The sequence below is a fragment of the Strix aluco genome, chromosome 30, assembly GCF_031877795.1.
Source record: "Strix aluco isolate bStrAlu1 chromosome 30, bStrAlu1.hap1, whole genome shotgun sequence".
NCBI classification, from domain to species: domain Eukaryota; kingdom Metazoa; phylum Chordata; class Aves; order Strigiformes; family Strigidae; genus Strix; species Strix aluco.
Genome location: NC_133960.1, coordinates 3,081,809 through 3,099,044, shown reverse-complemented (window position 1 = coordinate 3,099,044; position 17,236 = coordinate 3,081,809). Strand labels below are relative to the sequence as shown.

General features: G+C 41.6%; 1 protein-coding gene across 2 annotated transcripts in view; it reads left to right on the top strand.

The window, feature by feature from the left end:
* The window catches only part of ASH1L (ASH1 like histone lysine methyltransferase), a 64,248-nt gene that overhangs the window by 27,813 nt on the left and 19,199 nt on the right, over positions 1-17,236 (top strand). For both annotated transcript variants that reach the window (XR_012621177.1, XM_074809481.1), the window contains exons 5-8: positions 4,015-4,756; positions 5,890-6,069; positions 12,874-12,968; positions 15,613-15,686. Coding sequence is in view for 1 of the 2 variants with exons in the window: in XM_074809481.1 (XP_074665582.1) it covers positions 4,015-4,756; positions 5,890-6,069; positions 12,874-12,968; positions 15,613-15,686 (1,091 nt within the window). In the remaining variant the exon portion in view is untranslated. The remainder of the gene's footprint in view (positions 1-4,014; positions 4,757-5,889; positions 6,070-12,873; positions 12,969-15,612; positions 15,687-17,236) is intronic.

Genomic DNA, 17,236 nt, shown 5'->3' with positions numbered 1-17,236 from the left:
GCAAGTGATATTCGGTGGCCTTGTTTTCGGGACCGCTGCTGTACTCAGACCTATGCTGCTCCAGACAGCTGAGACAGCACTGCTGTGAGAACTTTAACAGCAACAATGTGTTCACAGAGATACTGTGGTTTTCTACTTAGATTTTAGGATGTAAGTGCTGCAAATGGGGTTGAAGAATAGGGAACCTGAGCTGGCGCTTAGAGAAGCAGCTGCAAAGCGATGGCAGAATGGAGTTTGGTTCCTCACCAGGTTAAATCAGGCTTCGTGAAGCTCAGTGCTTTAATGCTAGCAAGACGTGTGACACTGCAGTTAATCAATGCGTTAGATGAATAGATTAATTCCTCCACGGGGAAGAGCTTGACTTCCACGCTGTTCTGAAGGCAGATAGTTTTCTGCCCTTGGGTAGATAACTGTTAGGGTCAAGACAGGGTGTGCTGTTGTGTTTTCTCCGTAGCATGTGAGGGTCCTGCTAAGGTGATGGAGGATGAGGAGCAGCTCATCCCCGTCATCACTGATGATACAGTTGTGAATGACCCTAGGCAGGTCAAAAATAATAGTAGGAGAGAGGTGGAAGTACTGAAAGGCATGGGAAATCTGGCAGCATTCTCATCAGTTCTGTCAAATGAGGACCAGGTCTCTGCGCAAAATTCTCGTGAAGTTGAGCGAATGTACGCCACCAGAATATTGAGGGAGCTGGCTTTCTCAGCCATGGGATAACGTACCGTGCAGGTGGCTGCTTGAAGAAGCCCATCTTTGTTCACTTCATGAGGAAGGGAAGGGTACTCCTGATGTGTTTTGAGCTTTCTTTTTCAGACTTGTGCAGTCACACTGGCTGTGAATGCATGCGTCTTGCTATCTGTCACATTTTCACACCTGCAAAACTGTTGAATCCATTGACCAAATTGTCAGAGGGAAGATCTGAAAATTTTCATTTCCTGTATATTACTGGCAAGTTGTCAGCCATGTAGTAAAAACAGACCCTCTTTGCAGTCCCTCTGAGGAAAATGTGATGTGAGCTTACCTGTAATTGGACAGAAAAAAATCTGTAACGTTGACCAATTTTGTAGGAAGCCCAGCTGTAGAAAGAACTCCTGTTAGCAGAATTGAAACATTCGTACACACTGAAATTGATTGCAGATTTGTAGTAAACATCCTTAGGGTTGGTACTTACAGAACGAGTTATGATTTCCATGTAGGAAGAATGTGCCAAAACTATTTCCTCCTCCCTTTAAACAGATATTTGCAACAGACGCTTTATTCAGCATATGCTAACGAAAGTCATCTGCAGTGAAGAAGTGTTCTCTCTTTTTCCTCTCTGTGTCGTTAACTTTCTTTTACTTATTTTAAAGAGGCAACTGCACTCAGTGTAAGTCTGTGTATAGGAAGGTGTTAAAAGCTCAGGCATATTTTGTGCAGGAGAGCATAGGAATGAAATGAATCACAAGTTTATTAACTTCAAAGTCATCGAACTGATGATGCAGCTGAAAAGACCAGTCTTTGTTATATTTTCTGTAGATCTGGAATGCATGTGGGATTTCAGTGCATTTGTCAGAGAGCTGCTTTGTTACCAAGGGCTGCAAGTGTGCCTGACCAGGGCTGCAGCTGTTTGGGGGATCACAGCCTTCAGTTGTCCCATCCTTTTTGGATCAGTTTCCAAACAGAAACTCTAGTTCAAGGACATCCATCAGACGTTGTGTCCGAATGTGTTGTGTTTTATAGTTTGGTTATCACTGGATGGTGCAGCTGTTTACAGAGCTCACTGCGCTAAACAGATGGTGTTTGTGTGAGAAACCCTCAGCTCCATCCTGATGTGTATTTAAAGACCATAAGAAAACAAAGGGTAATTTATCTTTAGTATTTCATCTAGAATTGAAAGCTGAAAGTGTAAATCCTTCCAGTTCTTTGAGAGCTGTTCAGGTTGCTAGGTTTTCCAAGTGATCACAGGCTTACAGCAGTGACCCGACCACTGTTTCTCTGTTCCTTTTTCACCCTGTAGGAAGAACATTCACAGGAGGATTTTTAGAACTTGTTATGCTGATTCCTCCTCCTTTAAATTGTGCACTCTCTGAAGCATGTTTTCATTTGCACTTGCAAATTCATGACTTTGGAATCCTAATGAGGAATACATTTCTTCAGAGTACCACACTTGGACTAGTGAGCACTAGGACTACAAAATATTTATTTTAAACTGTTTGTACTTTATCTTTGTCAGCAAATGCATAATCTCCCTCCTGTCAAATGATAGAAACCCTTTTATAAAAACATTTTGTTGTCTTCCCTTTAAGTTACCTTTACACTAGTACATGCTCTTCAGTCTACAGCCTAGGACCCACTAGTTTAAGTAGATCTAATCTAAATAATTGGCTGCAATTACAGTAACATTTTGTAAATGCTAATGGACAATTGTGATATATTTATGAGAAAACAGCATCCATTTTATTCCAGAAAGAACAGGGTTTCTTCTGATTAAATGTTATCACTGAGAACCAGCAGGGCAGCTTTGGGAAGCTCTTAGTTTGGAACAAATCCCTTTTTAATACGGCGTAATCTATATGGTTGACCTGGAAATTCTCTTTTTCAAATACCAGTCTGCACCTCTAAAGCATATAACATTTAGTTTAAAAAGTGAGATCTAACTTCACTTTGTGTGCAAGTCAGCGTTTCACTTTTGTCCAGATATTTTGATTTACCTTTATCCAAGCCTGTTGCAATCTGTTCTGTCATCATTATGTTTGTATTTTTGATAAAGAATCTTCAAGAGCAATGAAAAAGTTGTTTCAGTACTTCCAAACTACAAAAAAGAAAAATTAGCTTAAAAATGTTTCAAGTGTTCCTCAATTTTTTTTATCAGTATTTAATTTTTCTGTGCACAGAAAGCTTCTTACTTTTAGTGTTGAATAGAAAAAAAGCTTGAGGATAGTTCTGGACTGTACGTACCCAGGGAATGCCCTGATTGCTCTTTGCTATTAGAAGCAGGGGACTGCATGTGAATAAAGAGAAAATAATTGTATGTTAAAAGTGATGATATAAAATGTAGACTTTGCACTTACTTGCATCGCTGGGTCCCTTTCCCATTAGAACGTGTGTTACAGAAGTTGGTGTCTTGTCATTGAACATTCCAGGCAACTATAGGATCTAAAAGGCTGTCAGTCTGTGCAACTATTGTATGAGCTTCAACAAGGCCAAGTGCCAGGTCCTGCACTTGTGCCACAGCAACCCCCTGCGTGGCTACAGGCTCGGGGAGGTGTGGCTGGAGCTGTCTGGAAGAGAAGGGTCTGGGGGTTCTCATTGACAAGCAGCTGACCATGAGCCAGCAGTGTGCCCAGGTGGCCAAGAAAGCCCACGGCATCCTGGCTTGGATTAGAAATAGTGTGACCAGCAGAAGCAGGGAGGTGACAGTCCCCCTGTGCTCTGCACTGGTGAGGCCACACCTGGAGGGTTGTGTCCAGGTTTGGGCACCTCAATCCGAGAGAGATCTCGAGGGGCTGGAGCGAGGGCAGAGGAGGGCAACGAGGTGGGGAAGGGCCTGGAGAATAAATCCTGTGAGGAGCGATGGAAGGAGCTGGGGCTGTTCAGTGTGAGGAGGAGAAGGGGAGGGGAGACCTCATCACTCTCTGCAGCTCCCTGAAAGGACGTTGTGGAGAGGTTGGTGCTGGTCTCTGCTCCCAGGGAATTAGTGACAGAACGAGAGGGAACGGCTTTGAACTGCAACAGGGGAGGGTCAGGCTGGACAGGAGGGAAAAATGTTTCCCAGAAAGAGTGGTCAGAGAGTGGAATAGGCTGCCCAGGGAGGGGGTGGAGTCCCCACCCCTGGGGGTGTTTAAGGGCCGTTTGGATGAGCTGTGGGGGGATGTGGGGTAGGGGAGAGCTTTGTAGAGTCGGGCTGAGGGTTGGACTCGCTGATCCCGAGGGCCTTTTCCAACCTGAATGATTCTGTGATTCTATTTTAATTCCAACTTTATTTGATTATATCTCAGGTCTGTTTCAGTGTATGTATATTTGTTTGTGTTTCAGTGATTGGGGTACCCACCCGGGGGGCGAGGCTGGCCCCTGCAGTTGAGGAGTCAGTGGATAGCTTACTGCAGCGCATGGCACAGCACGAAGGCCAGGCTACTTTGGACAAAACCTTAGAAGCAGTCATTGCTAACGTGTCCGTTCCACCATCAGCTAGTCCTGCTCGAAACCACAATAGGGAGAGAGGTCTGGGGAAGCAGGACAGCCTCGTGGCTCCAGCGATCCCCAGCAGCTCCTGCAGCGATAGTGTCTCGCTCCTGTCAGACAGACTCCCAAACAGCTATTCCCCACATCACCTCAAGAGAAGCGTGGTTGAAGCCATGCAGCGACAAGCTAGGAAAATGTGCAATTATAACAAGATCTTGGCAACAAAAAAAAATCTTGACCACGTCAATAAAATTCTGAAAGCCAAAAAGCTGCAAAGGCAGTCACGGACAGGGAATAATTTTGTGAAGCGCAGGCCAGGTAGGCCCCGGAAATACCCGATGCAGGCTGTCGTTTCCATGCAAGCTTTCCAGGCAGCTCGACTGGTCAGTCAGGAGTTAGATAAAAGAGAAGAAAGCAGCAGTCCCTTACACCTTGGACCTGACACCATCACAGATGTGATTGAAGCTGTAGTGCAAAGTGTGAACTTGAATACAGATCATCGAAAAGGCTGGAAGAGAAAGAGGTGGCTTGCAGAAGAACAGGCCAGAAAACGACAGAAGCCTTTGCCAGAAGATGAACAGGAGAGCAATAAGAGGTAATTCCCTTAGAATTTTGTACCCTCAGTATAGCCATTGTTGATTTTATAACCTTTCAATCCATGAAAGAATCCTACTCTAATGAGCTCTGCTTGTTACATTTGTTTTTATTAAGGAGTTCAGTTTAGAGGGAACCAACATGTCAGTTTTCAGTGTGCTTAGGGTCTTCCTAAGTTACTGAACACACCCCAAAATGCAATAGAGTCTCAGGCAATGTAAAACTGTTGGGTTTGTGCTTGTGTCTCAAGTGAGGCACGTTTTATGGTTATCTTGGTGAAGAATACTTTTAACAACCTGGTAACAGTTTACTGATGAGATATCATAGCAAAGATTGTTCCTTCATCCTGTGCAGAATAAGGAACTTCAAGAGTTACATCTGCCGTGAGAATCTTAAAGTGTTACTCATATTCATTACAAACAAATACTTACAAGCAACACAGAATGTCAGGTGGGATCAGTTCATATACAGCAAATAAAGAGTAAAACCAAAGCAGCAAGGAGGAGGTAAGGTGTGCGCCTGTGCGATGGCTGGCCAGTAAAGGACCACACCAGAAATCTATCTCTGGCCTAATCTTCACGTGCTTATCCCCAAAGTCATCAATACAAACAGATCAAACTCTTCCAGAAGTCTTCCTTTGTGTATTTTCAGAATAGTTCTGAGAAATAACCATCCATTTGTGTTCAGGAATAAATACAGGCATTTAGAGTCACCGAATGTTGCTGGAGCACATGTTCAGAGGTTGTATTGTATGGCTCTCCTGAAGGCTAAGAAAAGGTTTACCACACGCTATTTTTAGAGTACAAAAGCAGATAGCATAAGCCACCTTCTGAATTACTCAACTGAGGCTCCAAGGGATAAACATTAGCAGTACAAACAACATTCTTTTTGTAATGATTAATAATAACATTACTATAAAAAGATGGTACATTCCTTATGATTATGCTTAACCACCACTTGACTATGATCATTGAATTGCTTTTTTATAAATAGCCGAGACATGCAGTAATTCAGAAACATGGACTTTTTTTTTCTGCTGACCAGATTATAGGGAGGAATAATGAAATGTGGTAAGATAAACTTTATGGTAAGAAATATGGTAAGATAATCTTTAATCTTTACTTTTTCTTCCAGTTTTTCTGAGACAGTAGCTGAACCTCCCAGTCCACATGATGCCCTTGGGAAACCGCATGAATCTGAAAACACTGAACAGCCTTTGCCTTCTCTAGCCCAACGTGAGAAAAAAGCCCCTCGACCCCCAAAGAAGAAGTACCAGAAGGCAGGGCTCTACTCTGATGTGTACAAAACAACAGAGTAAGTAATACCACTGAAAAGCTGCTGTCTGATATTCCAGTGGAAGCTGTCTCTTTTTAACTAGAGCCATAAAGAGCTGCTACTAATGAGTAGCTGAAATAAAACAGTCAACTTAATTCAAGCCTGTGAAAAATTACATGCATGATAATTATCAGAATCTGACCCAGAGAAGATTTTAAATGTAACCCTAGTCAGAAAGCAGCCTGGAGCAATCTGAAAGTGTTTCTGATTATCAACCTTGAAGAAGGTAAGAGAACTTCATTCAGCAACCTTAATGATCATGGCAGTAAAAGTGCTGGGAGAGCTCGAGGTGTTCAGGTACCGAGTACAGTGTCTACATAAAAGGGGCCATTAGGTTTCTATTTTTATTGACTGAATGATGACAACTGGTCATCTTTTGTGTGCAAGAATTTCAGATATGCACCCTGTTCATTTCACAGTTAAGTGAAGTTCATCTCCTTCGTTTTCTATGAGATGTTTAGAGTGAAAATCCAGCATTCTTTTATTTTTTTTCCAACGTGGACGTCTCCTGTTTCTCATAACCAGCCCACTTCTGCTTCTTTTGTAGTTATGTGAGCTTTCTGCAGCCATTTGAACAAATGTGTTGAAGTCAATAATTTGTGCATCTCTTCTAATATGATCCAACAGGTTAAAAAGTGAGAAAATTTGGCACCTTCTCGCTGTGTTGTAGACCACTTAAAAATGTTACAGAGACCACCAGGAGACTGCTAGTATAGTTTATCAACTGCTGGTGTGTTCTCTTCCCATAGTACAATGAAGGCATCAGTGAAAGGATCAAGACTAAGGAAGAATCAAAGATCTAGGTCTGATCAAAGTGAGACTGCTTATGTTTCCAGTAGTTTAAAAGCAGATGTGCTACAGTTTTTGCCATCTGAATGGTCTGTCACTGGTATACACACACAGTCATGCAACATTCAAATATTGTATCATAAAAATTAGGCCTCTTGCCTTAGGAGAGGACCCAAGAGAGTCTTCTCCTTTTCTTTATTATAAAATGTTAGTTACATTGTCAGTCCTAGTCAGCCAAGGGAGGAACTTTATTTCATAGACAGTAAGCAAACATGTCATTTGAAAAATTGTATGAATACAAAAAGTGAAAGTCAAGGTTTGTAGGTATTGTGGATGATGATGGAATCAAGTTCACCGCTTTGGAGAGGGCCATGACAAAGCTGAGCTCTACTTAACAACCCTCCTTCTCCCATCACATTTTGTGTTGCAGTTTCCTGGAAGCTTAGAGGTCTGATCTGGTCTTCCCCTTTGCCTGTTGCTCCACATGCTGAGTTCTTCCCTTGCACTGATACTGATGTTTGTGATGAGCTGCTTAAGAACCCTGAGGAAACTTTACCCTTCCAAGGAAGCAAATGCTGCCTACCCAATCTGAACTACCTCTGTACAGTTGTTTGAACTCTGATACTGGCACAAAGCATGGAAATGCACAGTTGGGCAAGGACAGAACTATGGCCGTCTCGATTTAGGGCTGATCCCACCATTCCTTCCTGCTGGCACTGGGTCACTTCTGTACTAAGTTGGTTCAGCAAACTAAATCAGCAGAACAATAGTCACTTTTTTATAATGAAATTTTCTGCTGATTTAACTTGCTGTTCCAGTTCTACTGCACAGTCAGACATATGTCAGTGCAAGAGGAGAGCAGAAGTTCATGTTGTTCCATTATTTATATAACTTCCTGCTGTATGAATATGAAAACGTGATTTTAGTTGAGAACAAAAACTCAACTCTGTAGTCGTACGGCACCCTCTAGTGATGGTACAGTTAAGTGTTAATCACTGTCTCCATTAACACAGTCTCTGCATTCTCTGTTAATGAGTGTTGTACTCACTGTATTTCTGTTTGCAGTGTTCAATTGCAGACACTTTGCCTTAAAGACCATTTTCCTACTCTACTGCATCTTTCTTAAATAATTCCTAAATGTCATTAGAACATACAAGGTAGTGAAGGTTTTACTGAGGTTTACTGTTACAATTTACAGCCTCCCTCTACATCTGTCACATCCAGCTGCTGAACAACAGCACGGAAGATGTTTGTCCTGTCATTGCCAGTTTTAGTCTATTGTTAAAAGAGAGAAGTCTGCATTATTTCTCTGCAGCCACTTGAATTGTGCAATTTGCCCCAACGGGATTTCACTCCAACTCACCTTGGTCTAGAAACTTTATTAAAACACAGCGAGGAAAGCTCAGATTTTGATTCCTTGCAAATGAATTAAGAATAAAAGGAATAATTTCTGGAGACAGTCTCAGTTCTAGCTCAGTTTCCGAATGTGATTTTGTAGACAGCGTAGCTGATCTGACATCAACCTCCACATGAGTTTTCCAGAATCCTCAGCTCCCACTGGAAGAATTATCCAGATCTTTTACTGAAGAGAAGTTCAGTGCGTGGTTGCACAAGGCTGCAGCTTTGAAAACAAAGGAAGATTTTGTGCAGGGGTCATTGTCTGTTTAGCCAGCAGTGACTTTCCTAGAGGAGTGCAGAGTTCACCAAAGAAATTTAATAATAATTAGTAAATTTGTAATCAATTAAAATGTTGTATACTGTTTAGGGAAATATTTTTATGTACTAGATTATTTTTATCGGTAATAACAATATAAAAAATATGAGTCCTCATTGCAAAAGTGTAATCTGTAGAACTTGCTGTGATCCACACTGGATTGCACTCGCCTGTCATTAGGTATCACCAGCGGGTCAAAGACTGGGCCTGTGGCTCTTCTGGGCCTTGTTCCCACGTGATAGGCACGTTGCTCTTACAGTGCCTCCATTTTGCTGATGTTAGAGTTTGTGAAGCTGCAGGGTGACTCAGAGTAGGTAAGGGAACATTTTAGAAACAAACCTATTGAAAAATCAGCAGCTGAATTGAAGTGACGGTGCAAATGAACTGCCAGTGAATTGCAGTTCAGCAAATGCTTTAAGTTGGCATAAGCTAACACTGCACTAAAAGAATCAGCTTTACTTTCTCCTCACCTCTGTGGCTTGGTCCTGTTCCTGTGCTGTCCCTTCCTTTGCCCCACCACGATCACCAGGGCAACTGAACCAGGCTGGGATAGTGATTCAGATAAAATCTAACCTTCCACGGTAGGTTTCCTGGTGCAGTTGACCTTGGCAGTCATACCAACAGTTATGCCAGCAGAAGGTGGGGAGCATCAAAGCCAGCTTACACTGGCTTAAAATGTTTGTCGGACTATGGTCCAAGAGAGAAAATTGGGCTTCACACCTCAAAAATGTAATTGTGCATTCCCCAGAGAACTAATCCCAGCCAACGTGGTTAGAGTGTAGGGAGAAGACACTAGAAGCTGGAGAGGGGGAACTGAAATGGAACATGGTATCAGAAAGACATGAAGGAGCAGGATGGAGAGAAATGGAGCTATGGGAAAGAAGACTGTGGTTCTGGTCTTTGTTCCCTTCTTAATTTGCCTTTAGACTGACATTCTGAGACTAAGCCTGACCTTCAGCCTTTGCAGAGAGTGGTACAAAATGCTCTCATCCTCAGCAAAAAATTCACTTGCCATCGCTCTGTTATTGGGAGCCTGCACAGAGAGGCCAGTTTAGTCTATTGTTGGTAAGTGGACCATTTACAAAACGTGTGTTTTAAATTTGTCCCTACAGAAACTGAAGCAAACAACTTTAGGCAGTGGATTATAGAGAGGGAAGCAGTTCTTATCTAGCCAGGCTTATGTTTCAGTCTGTGAAATGATCAGAAATGTAATCCTCCAACTTACTGTTGAAAGTATGCTAACCTGAAATGTTAGAAGGTATCATTTCTCTGTGATTATTGGTGAGGTCTCACCCTATTCTACCTGGCTTGCTTGAAAAGGGGAGACAGTGATCCTGGCTTTCTGGAGAGATACTTCGCTTTTCAGCTGCAACAATCATTATATCTGCTTATTGAGAGAAACATCTTAAAGAGCATGGTGCAAAAATGAGCTGTACTTGGCCTTGATAGCAGCGCAGAGCTGGCTGATCCTAGGAGGCCGCGAGGACAATCAGTTTAATCCTGGGAATTCCTGCAACCTGTGCCATCTGTAGCGAGGTGTATCTAGCTAGTAAGTGTTCCAACTTTAGTTAAAAAATGACACGAACAGAATGTGATCTGAGCAGTAGCAAAGGCAACCTACTGTCATTCCCACAGCCCCGAGTGAGGCGAGTTGGACAGACCAGGCAGTGGTACCCAGCGTCAGCCAAGAGCCCGATGGCCAGACCAGGCTGTGGTGATGAGACAGGACAAGGTTAAGCGGGGCAGTCTGCAGGTCAGGATTAGGTCTAGTGATGGTAACCAGGGTCAGACACAGACACATTGCCAGGCAGGTCCAGGGTCAAGCCAGGAAGCCAGTGCATGGCTCAGCCACCAGATCCACAGCTCCCGTGGCTGTGGCTGAGCTGGAGATAGGTGCACCCACGAGGTAGTCCAGGGCTGAGTGTAAATGGATCTGCAGGGGCCATGGGCAGAGGGTGTGGGTGGAAGCCCCCCCCCACCCCGTGAGGCTGATTGGGGTCATAAAGTCGCGTTAGTGGTGCTTGGGGCCCTGACACCGAATTTAAGCTTCTGCAAGGCTCTGGGCATGCCTCAGCAAAGCGCATGGGAGAGGGCTGCTCAGGAAGACAGCAGCTAAACACAAAACCAGAACCTTTATTGCGTGCTCAGAAACCCCAGCCTAAAATAGCTCATCATCTGCCTAGTGGGAATATGTGGGCCTGTTAATACAGACCTTTTCTTGATAGTGTAGAGAGGCCTTCTTTAATTCATGAGGCTTTGTTTGCATGGTATTTATGTTTCTAAAACTCCGTGTATTCTTTATACTTATTATTTTACTACAGTCCCTTTTCTTATGAGTACTTAGGCTTTATTTTGACATCTCAGCCTTTCCTTCTGAAGTCCCTGAAGTATTGAAGGCCTTTGTTCAGCTTACTGATTTGTCCTAAAAGTTTTTTACATGCCTCTAACAATACTTCATCACTGTGTTTGGAAGGAAAACAGAGTAGGTGCTTTCCCCAGCGTTCTCTGTGGCTGAGTCTAAGACGGGTGTGTCTGCAGTGCCTGAAGAAATTAATGTTATATTTTGTGGGTTTAGATAATTGCCTTCTGCATTTCCTTTCCACGCTGGTTTCCTCCTTGCAGTTTATTTACCATAATTTATTTTTCCATTGGCTTCCTTTACACTGAATAAGTGTGTGTTAAATGGTGCACATTTGGCCTGAATTAAGACACTTCTATTGAATGTTTTTCCTTTTTTCTCTGCTTTTGGTTTAAGGATTTGCTTGCCTCCTGGAAATGGAGGTTCACACTTTGCCTTTTCAGAGTACCTTTCTATTTCCTTTTGATAAGAACTTGCTTTCCAGGTCTTGTAAGTCGTTACTGTATGGGCTTTCTTTGCAAGTCTTAGTGATTGAGTGCAGCACAGCTTGGAAGGATAGAAGATGGGCGTGAGGGGTGTTTAATCGTCTCTAGAATGTAATTTTTTGCCTGGTGGGCAACAGAGCTGTCTGTTTGCCAAAGCAAATGAAATTAATTCCTGCCATCAGTAAACAGAGAGTCATAATATTTAAAAACCATAGCCATTCTTGTTTGAGAGAACGTTACTGCTTTTGATTAGGACAGCTCTGTGTCCACCTGTATAAGTTAAGTTAAATGCAAGTGTATCATAATTAGAGCCCTGCCATGTAACTCTGTTAAAAGGAGGATTGTTTAAAAAAGAGTATATACAGCATCTAGCTCAACAGAGCCCTCATTTCAGCAGTATGCCTTAGCTTTTATTTCACTATCTAAAATGTAGTAACTTGTTACACTTGTGCAGTAAGTACCAGAAATCCAGAAAGGACTAGAAGAATATATGAACCGCAAATTATTGCCATCCATCAGTTCTGTTTCTGACCTTCAGTGATTATTTCCAGTTGTTGATATCTGTATCTCAACATTTGTTTTGAACTTGCGTTTTCCATTCACTAGTTAAACAAGAATATCACCATTTTATTGAGTCAGCTTTCAGTTGTATGTCCAGTTATTAAAATAAATCCCTTAAAAAACTTCAGTAAACTTGAATAGGCTTCAGTATAATTTTAATCTTCGGTATATTTAATGTTTAGAAATCTTTCCTGAATGTTGCAGGGCTGCAGTACTAAATATAACCCCATCAGTTTTTTCTTTCCATAGTTTGTCAGTAGCCAAGAGGAGATGTTTGTAAAAGTCAGGTTACTGAGCTGAGTGGTTTGACATCTGCCTGACCCATACAGCCATTCTTATTTCATACTCCTATTTTTTCCTTCTGTAAAGGGGGTGTCTTGTTGCTTTTTTAACTCTGATTTCTGTTCTTTTTCTGCTTTTCTTGATCAACAGCCTTCTAAAGGAGTAGCACGTGAGCATTTGCTCTTAGCAAATTAGGAGAGCAGGCGCTAGACGGGTATAATGTGTCAAATACCTGAGCAAACATCATCAGATAAGATTTTTTGATCTTCTTCAATTTTTTTTAATTTTAGTTATTAATTATATATCATATACTAGGCACTTAAAGTTGATGGTGTCCCATTAGGTGTTGCCTGAATAGTAGTTGTGGAGAAAAATCAAATCATGAGTTTTGAAATGGATGTGATAAGTGTATTTGGCAAGCAGCCTAGGAATCAATTGTTTTGGCTATTTCTATTATTATTCTCTTGCCTGATGTTCTAGACATTCGTGCCTTAATTAAAACAGAAAATGTGGGGTTTTGCAAATGACAGGTGTTGCTCATTCTGATTTTCTTTTTTTTTTTTTTTTTTTTTTTTTGTCACTGTCATCCACAGTCCAAAGAGCCGCCTTATACAATTAAAGAAAGAAAAGCTGGAGTACACTCCTGGAGAGCATGAGCATGGATTGTTTCCAGCCCCTATTCACGTTGGTGGGTACTTCATGTGTGTTTTAGTTGTTGGAAAACAAGTATCACACTTAGGTGACATGGAAGTGCTCTGGACTTTGCAATCTCTCTGCCTCTCTCCCTTTTTTCTCTTTTTATTTTATCGCCTTGCCAGGTTACTCATGTCTGTCAGCATATGAACTTTGTCTGTGTTCTTCAGTGCAAAAGTTTGACTTGAGAGGCTTTTTTTTGTTGCTACATGAACTTTGTTCTCATTTTTTGTTTACCATAAGAATATACCAGTCTAGTTTAAAACCTGCTTTAACTGCCGTAATACTTTTGCTTAAATACAGTGCATTAGTCTCCTTTTCAAACTAGTATTACTGTAGAACAGCCAGAGACAATTATGACCATTTGTTAAATCTCAAAAACTAAGCATGCAATAATAAATGCCCCTTGTCCTCGTGCACTTAATGGTGTCTGTCTTTAAGCATGGATAAAAGCGAGGAAGAATGAAAAACTTTGCTATTACATAAGTTTTTATTTCCTCTCCATTTTGAGGTCTCGGGTAGAACAGAAATGAGGTTTGGGGTGTCTTCTGCAGGAAGGAGCCATAACCTAAGGCTAGCATGAGCATTTAGAACTCATGGAGTTCCAGGATGCTGTTCACAAACCCAGCCCACTGGACTGGACTGCCTGGAGAAGGGTGGTCATGAACTCCCAGACTAACGTTTTTGCAGCTCATGTCATTTCCCAGGATAAACCAAGATTGATTTATTTCTCATGTAATTGTTTCAGCTTTTAAAATGCTGTGATTTCTTACTTCAAGTGCTGTCATGCAAAGAGAGTTTGGGAAATTCCACCTTGTTCAGTAGAAATGTTAGTCCCATCAAACACAAATGTTTGGCTGCTTTGTCTTCTTTAACTGAACTTTTTGCTCCGTACACAACTTTGACTTTCACGGAGAGGTCGTAGCAGGCGAAGAGTTTGACAGATCTCTGTGAATCAGGAACTGCAAAACAGGTTTCAGAACTGAAGGTGTTAATTTAAATTCTCAAAAACGTGACCTTGCTCGATTCCTTTTTGAATTGGGTCATATAACTCTGTTGCGTGACCAAACCATCTGTCGGGATGCTCAGGTTCAGTTTGCAGTGCCACGATCCTGTTCTCTTTTCTCTTGACGAGGCCCCGACGCCACATTTGTTTGTGCTAGCAGACACCAACAAGTCCTGCACTGAAGCTAAAGCTGCTTCGATTGCTCTGTATCGGGGAGCTGGAGAGTGGTTTAACTGCAGAGCAGAGTTCCGAGGTTTAGGACTCTGCCAGATGACTGCACTAGTGCCCACTTGACGAGGGCTGGAGGGACCTTCCATGCACTCCAGGCACGGTGCCAGGGCACCTGAAAGAGCCTTTTGTTTTGCCTGCTGAGGTCATAGATGTGAAAGCAAATTCCCGGCAGATTTAGCTCTTTCCTGGAACCTGCTATAGATGAATACAGCATTGAAAATGAAAAGTGATTTAGGAGTAAATTGTAAGGAAAACATTACAATTTTTATTTTCCACTGGTGGGGGTATGCGTGTGTGAATTTACATGAAACCAGAGACTGTTGCTGGAGGAACATAAAGGCACTTGTTAACATTTAGAAAAGCTGGGAAAATCAGACATGGGACTGACACCTCATCCTTAGTCACTCCTCTCGCTGCAATTCTGTGACACAGTATTCCAATAAAATGATAAGAGAACATTTTAATCTTGGCTAGAACTAAGCTAGCACTTGTGTCAGACCTCAGGTCCTGTATTAACGAAGTATGTAATGGGTGAGTTTCCTTCTTTGGGGAAGAGGTTAGGGGTGACAGTAAATTCTAGAATAGAGAAAGAATCTGCAGTGAAAGTAGTGACTCCTGTCTAAATTGAGTTTCAGTTATTGCTGAAAATATAGATCATCTTGAAGTCTTTCCGAAACATTTAGGAATGTGTTTGCCAAGTCTGAATTTGTTCTTAAGTCTCTTTTGGTAAAGGTCACAGGAACAGGCTTGGATAATGTTTTCAAAACTAATTCGGTTTCTTTGAGTACAATATTGTGATTTACCAGCTTGCATGAATTGTGCGTGCAGATTTTGTTCTCTGTGCTAAATCACTGTATTCATGTGTATGCAGAAAGGCTCAGGAGAAAGTGTCAACTTGGAGATTTCTCCACAGAGGTTATTAGTGGTTAGTGAATTCAGTTTTGTCCATTATTTGCTGTTGTCCCTTCAGCAGCTCACGTTCAGTGACCCCTCCTGGGTGAACACCTGTGGGTTCCTGGCACTGCTCTGAAGAGTTTAAGGTGACTGTTGGAGTTCAGTGGCACCAGTACCATCGTCAGCAGCGCAGAAGGCAGCTCTCCTCTGCCACCTGCCTCACCAGGCAGCTTGTACCTGAGACAGCAGCTTTCCTCGCTGTCGGTAAAGGTTTAAACCTGACTGCGACAGCAGAGTAGAATGCAGAAGATAACATCAAGGAGGGCTCTTCCCCGTGCTTGCCACTAACAAACAAAATGTTCTGGGAGGATTCTGCTCTTCTGCCTTTTTGACTTTCAGACGTCGAGAGGCCCTGTCAGAATTTGGCGTTGTGCCTGGGAGCAGCTCTTTTTCCTCTTGGGGATATGTGAATATGAGTGTGTGTGACTTACAAACCTTTTTGTTTCAGGAAAGTATCTCAGACAAAAGAGAATTGACTTCCAGCTGCCTTACGACATCCTCTGGCAGTGGAAACACAATCAGGTACAAGATAAAAAGTTACTGGTTTGCCAAGATTATGATCAGAAGTCTTAGAAAGAAAATAGCAGGATTCTTACATGAAAGCTGTGTTGATACATCCTGTATATTGATGAATATTCTTGTTCCTGCCACTGTATGAGGAAGAAAGGGATTTGCATATGTATTTAATGTGAATAATTTCCATTATTCCATCTCTTGCAAAATAGCAATCCTGTGGTTTTCTGCTGAAAAAAGTCATTAATTTTGCTGCAGACTTTTATTTTGGTAGTGTGCCTGCTTTCTGCAATGATCTTGTTTTAGACATGCCTCAGGAGAATTCAGATGTACTGCCAACAGCACTGAGAAATTTCAGGCCTTATTTTTCTTGGATCAGTCCCAGCAGAGTGGAATTTATTTTTCACTTGCAAGCTGAAATTTTCATACTGAGGAAAGAAGAGAAACTGTTTAACAGTCTCATTCTTTTTAAAGAGCTTTAAATATGTGCAAACCTAAAAATAGGAATATTTTTTTCCCTGAGAAGTTTCCACCAAGTGGTTTAACACAGGATTTAAGGCTGGAGGGTAAATCATTCCCCAGCTCTACAGCAAGAAAGCGCTCTCAGACATGTAACTTAAGCATGTAAATGAGCAAGACAAATTCCCAGATGGTTGTGGCTCCAGCTACTCTTTGTAATACCACCAAAATCTAATCTTAAAGTAATGATCATTGTTGACATTTCAGCCAAGGACAGTTTCTTGCCATGTATTGAAGATTACTTACATCTGCCTATCTTACCTATTCAATATTACATAAATAATAAATATATATATGATCTATTTTCTTGACATTTCCCACATCTGCCTAGACTATTGAAACCCCTTACAGAGTAGTTTTGTTTGTACAGTGGTTTTATAGATTTTGGGGTTTGTCCAGTGCCTATCTGCCACATGTGTTAGTGGGGGAAGGCTATCAATGCAGTAAATGTGTGTGAAATATGTAATAATTTGAAATTACTCCTTAAAGCTTCTTTGAAAGGATAGAATATATGTGAAGTTATGAACTGTGATCTAAGCTTCCCTTCTCCCTCTAGTCATCTCCATCTGCAGAGGAAGTTTCTCTAATTAGAAGATGAATCTGCATTTCTCTTGGCTCCTACCTGTAGTCACAGTTTTCATAGAATCACAGAATCATTTAGGTTGGAAAAGACCCTTAAGATCATTGAGTCCAACCGTTTTGATAAGCACCTTAAATTTTCTTTTTCACTTTTTTAATTGTTGGCACATGATAATTCCACCAAAGATGCTTTCTCCAAAGTAGATTTAAATAATTACTCTTCAGTATTGAAAAGAACAGCATTGTTCAGAATAGTCTGTCCCCATTGTGTCTGTTACCCATATTGCTCTGCTCAGATAGTATGGGAAACAATATGTTAGAAAAACTGCTCAGCTAACTCATTAAGCCCAAGTTCTACTTATTTGGGGACTTCTTTTGACCTATTTGCTAGCGTAGTCTGAGCCTGAAGAAGAGAATGCAGATGTATTTTCTAGTAATGATTACAAAACTGTTACATATGT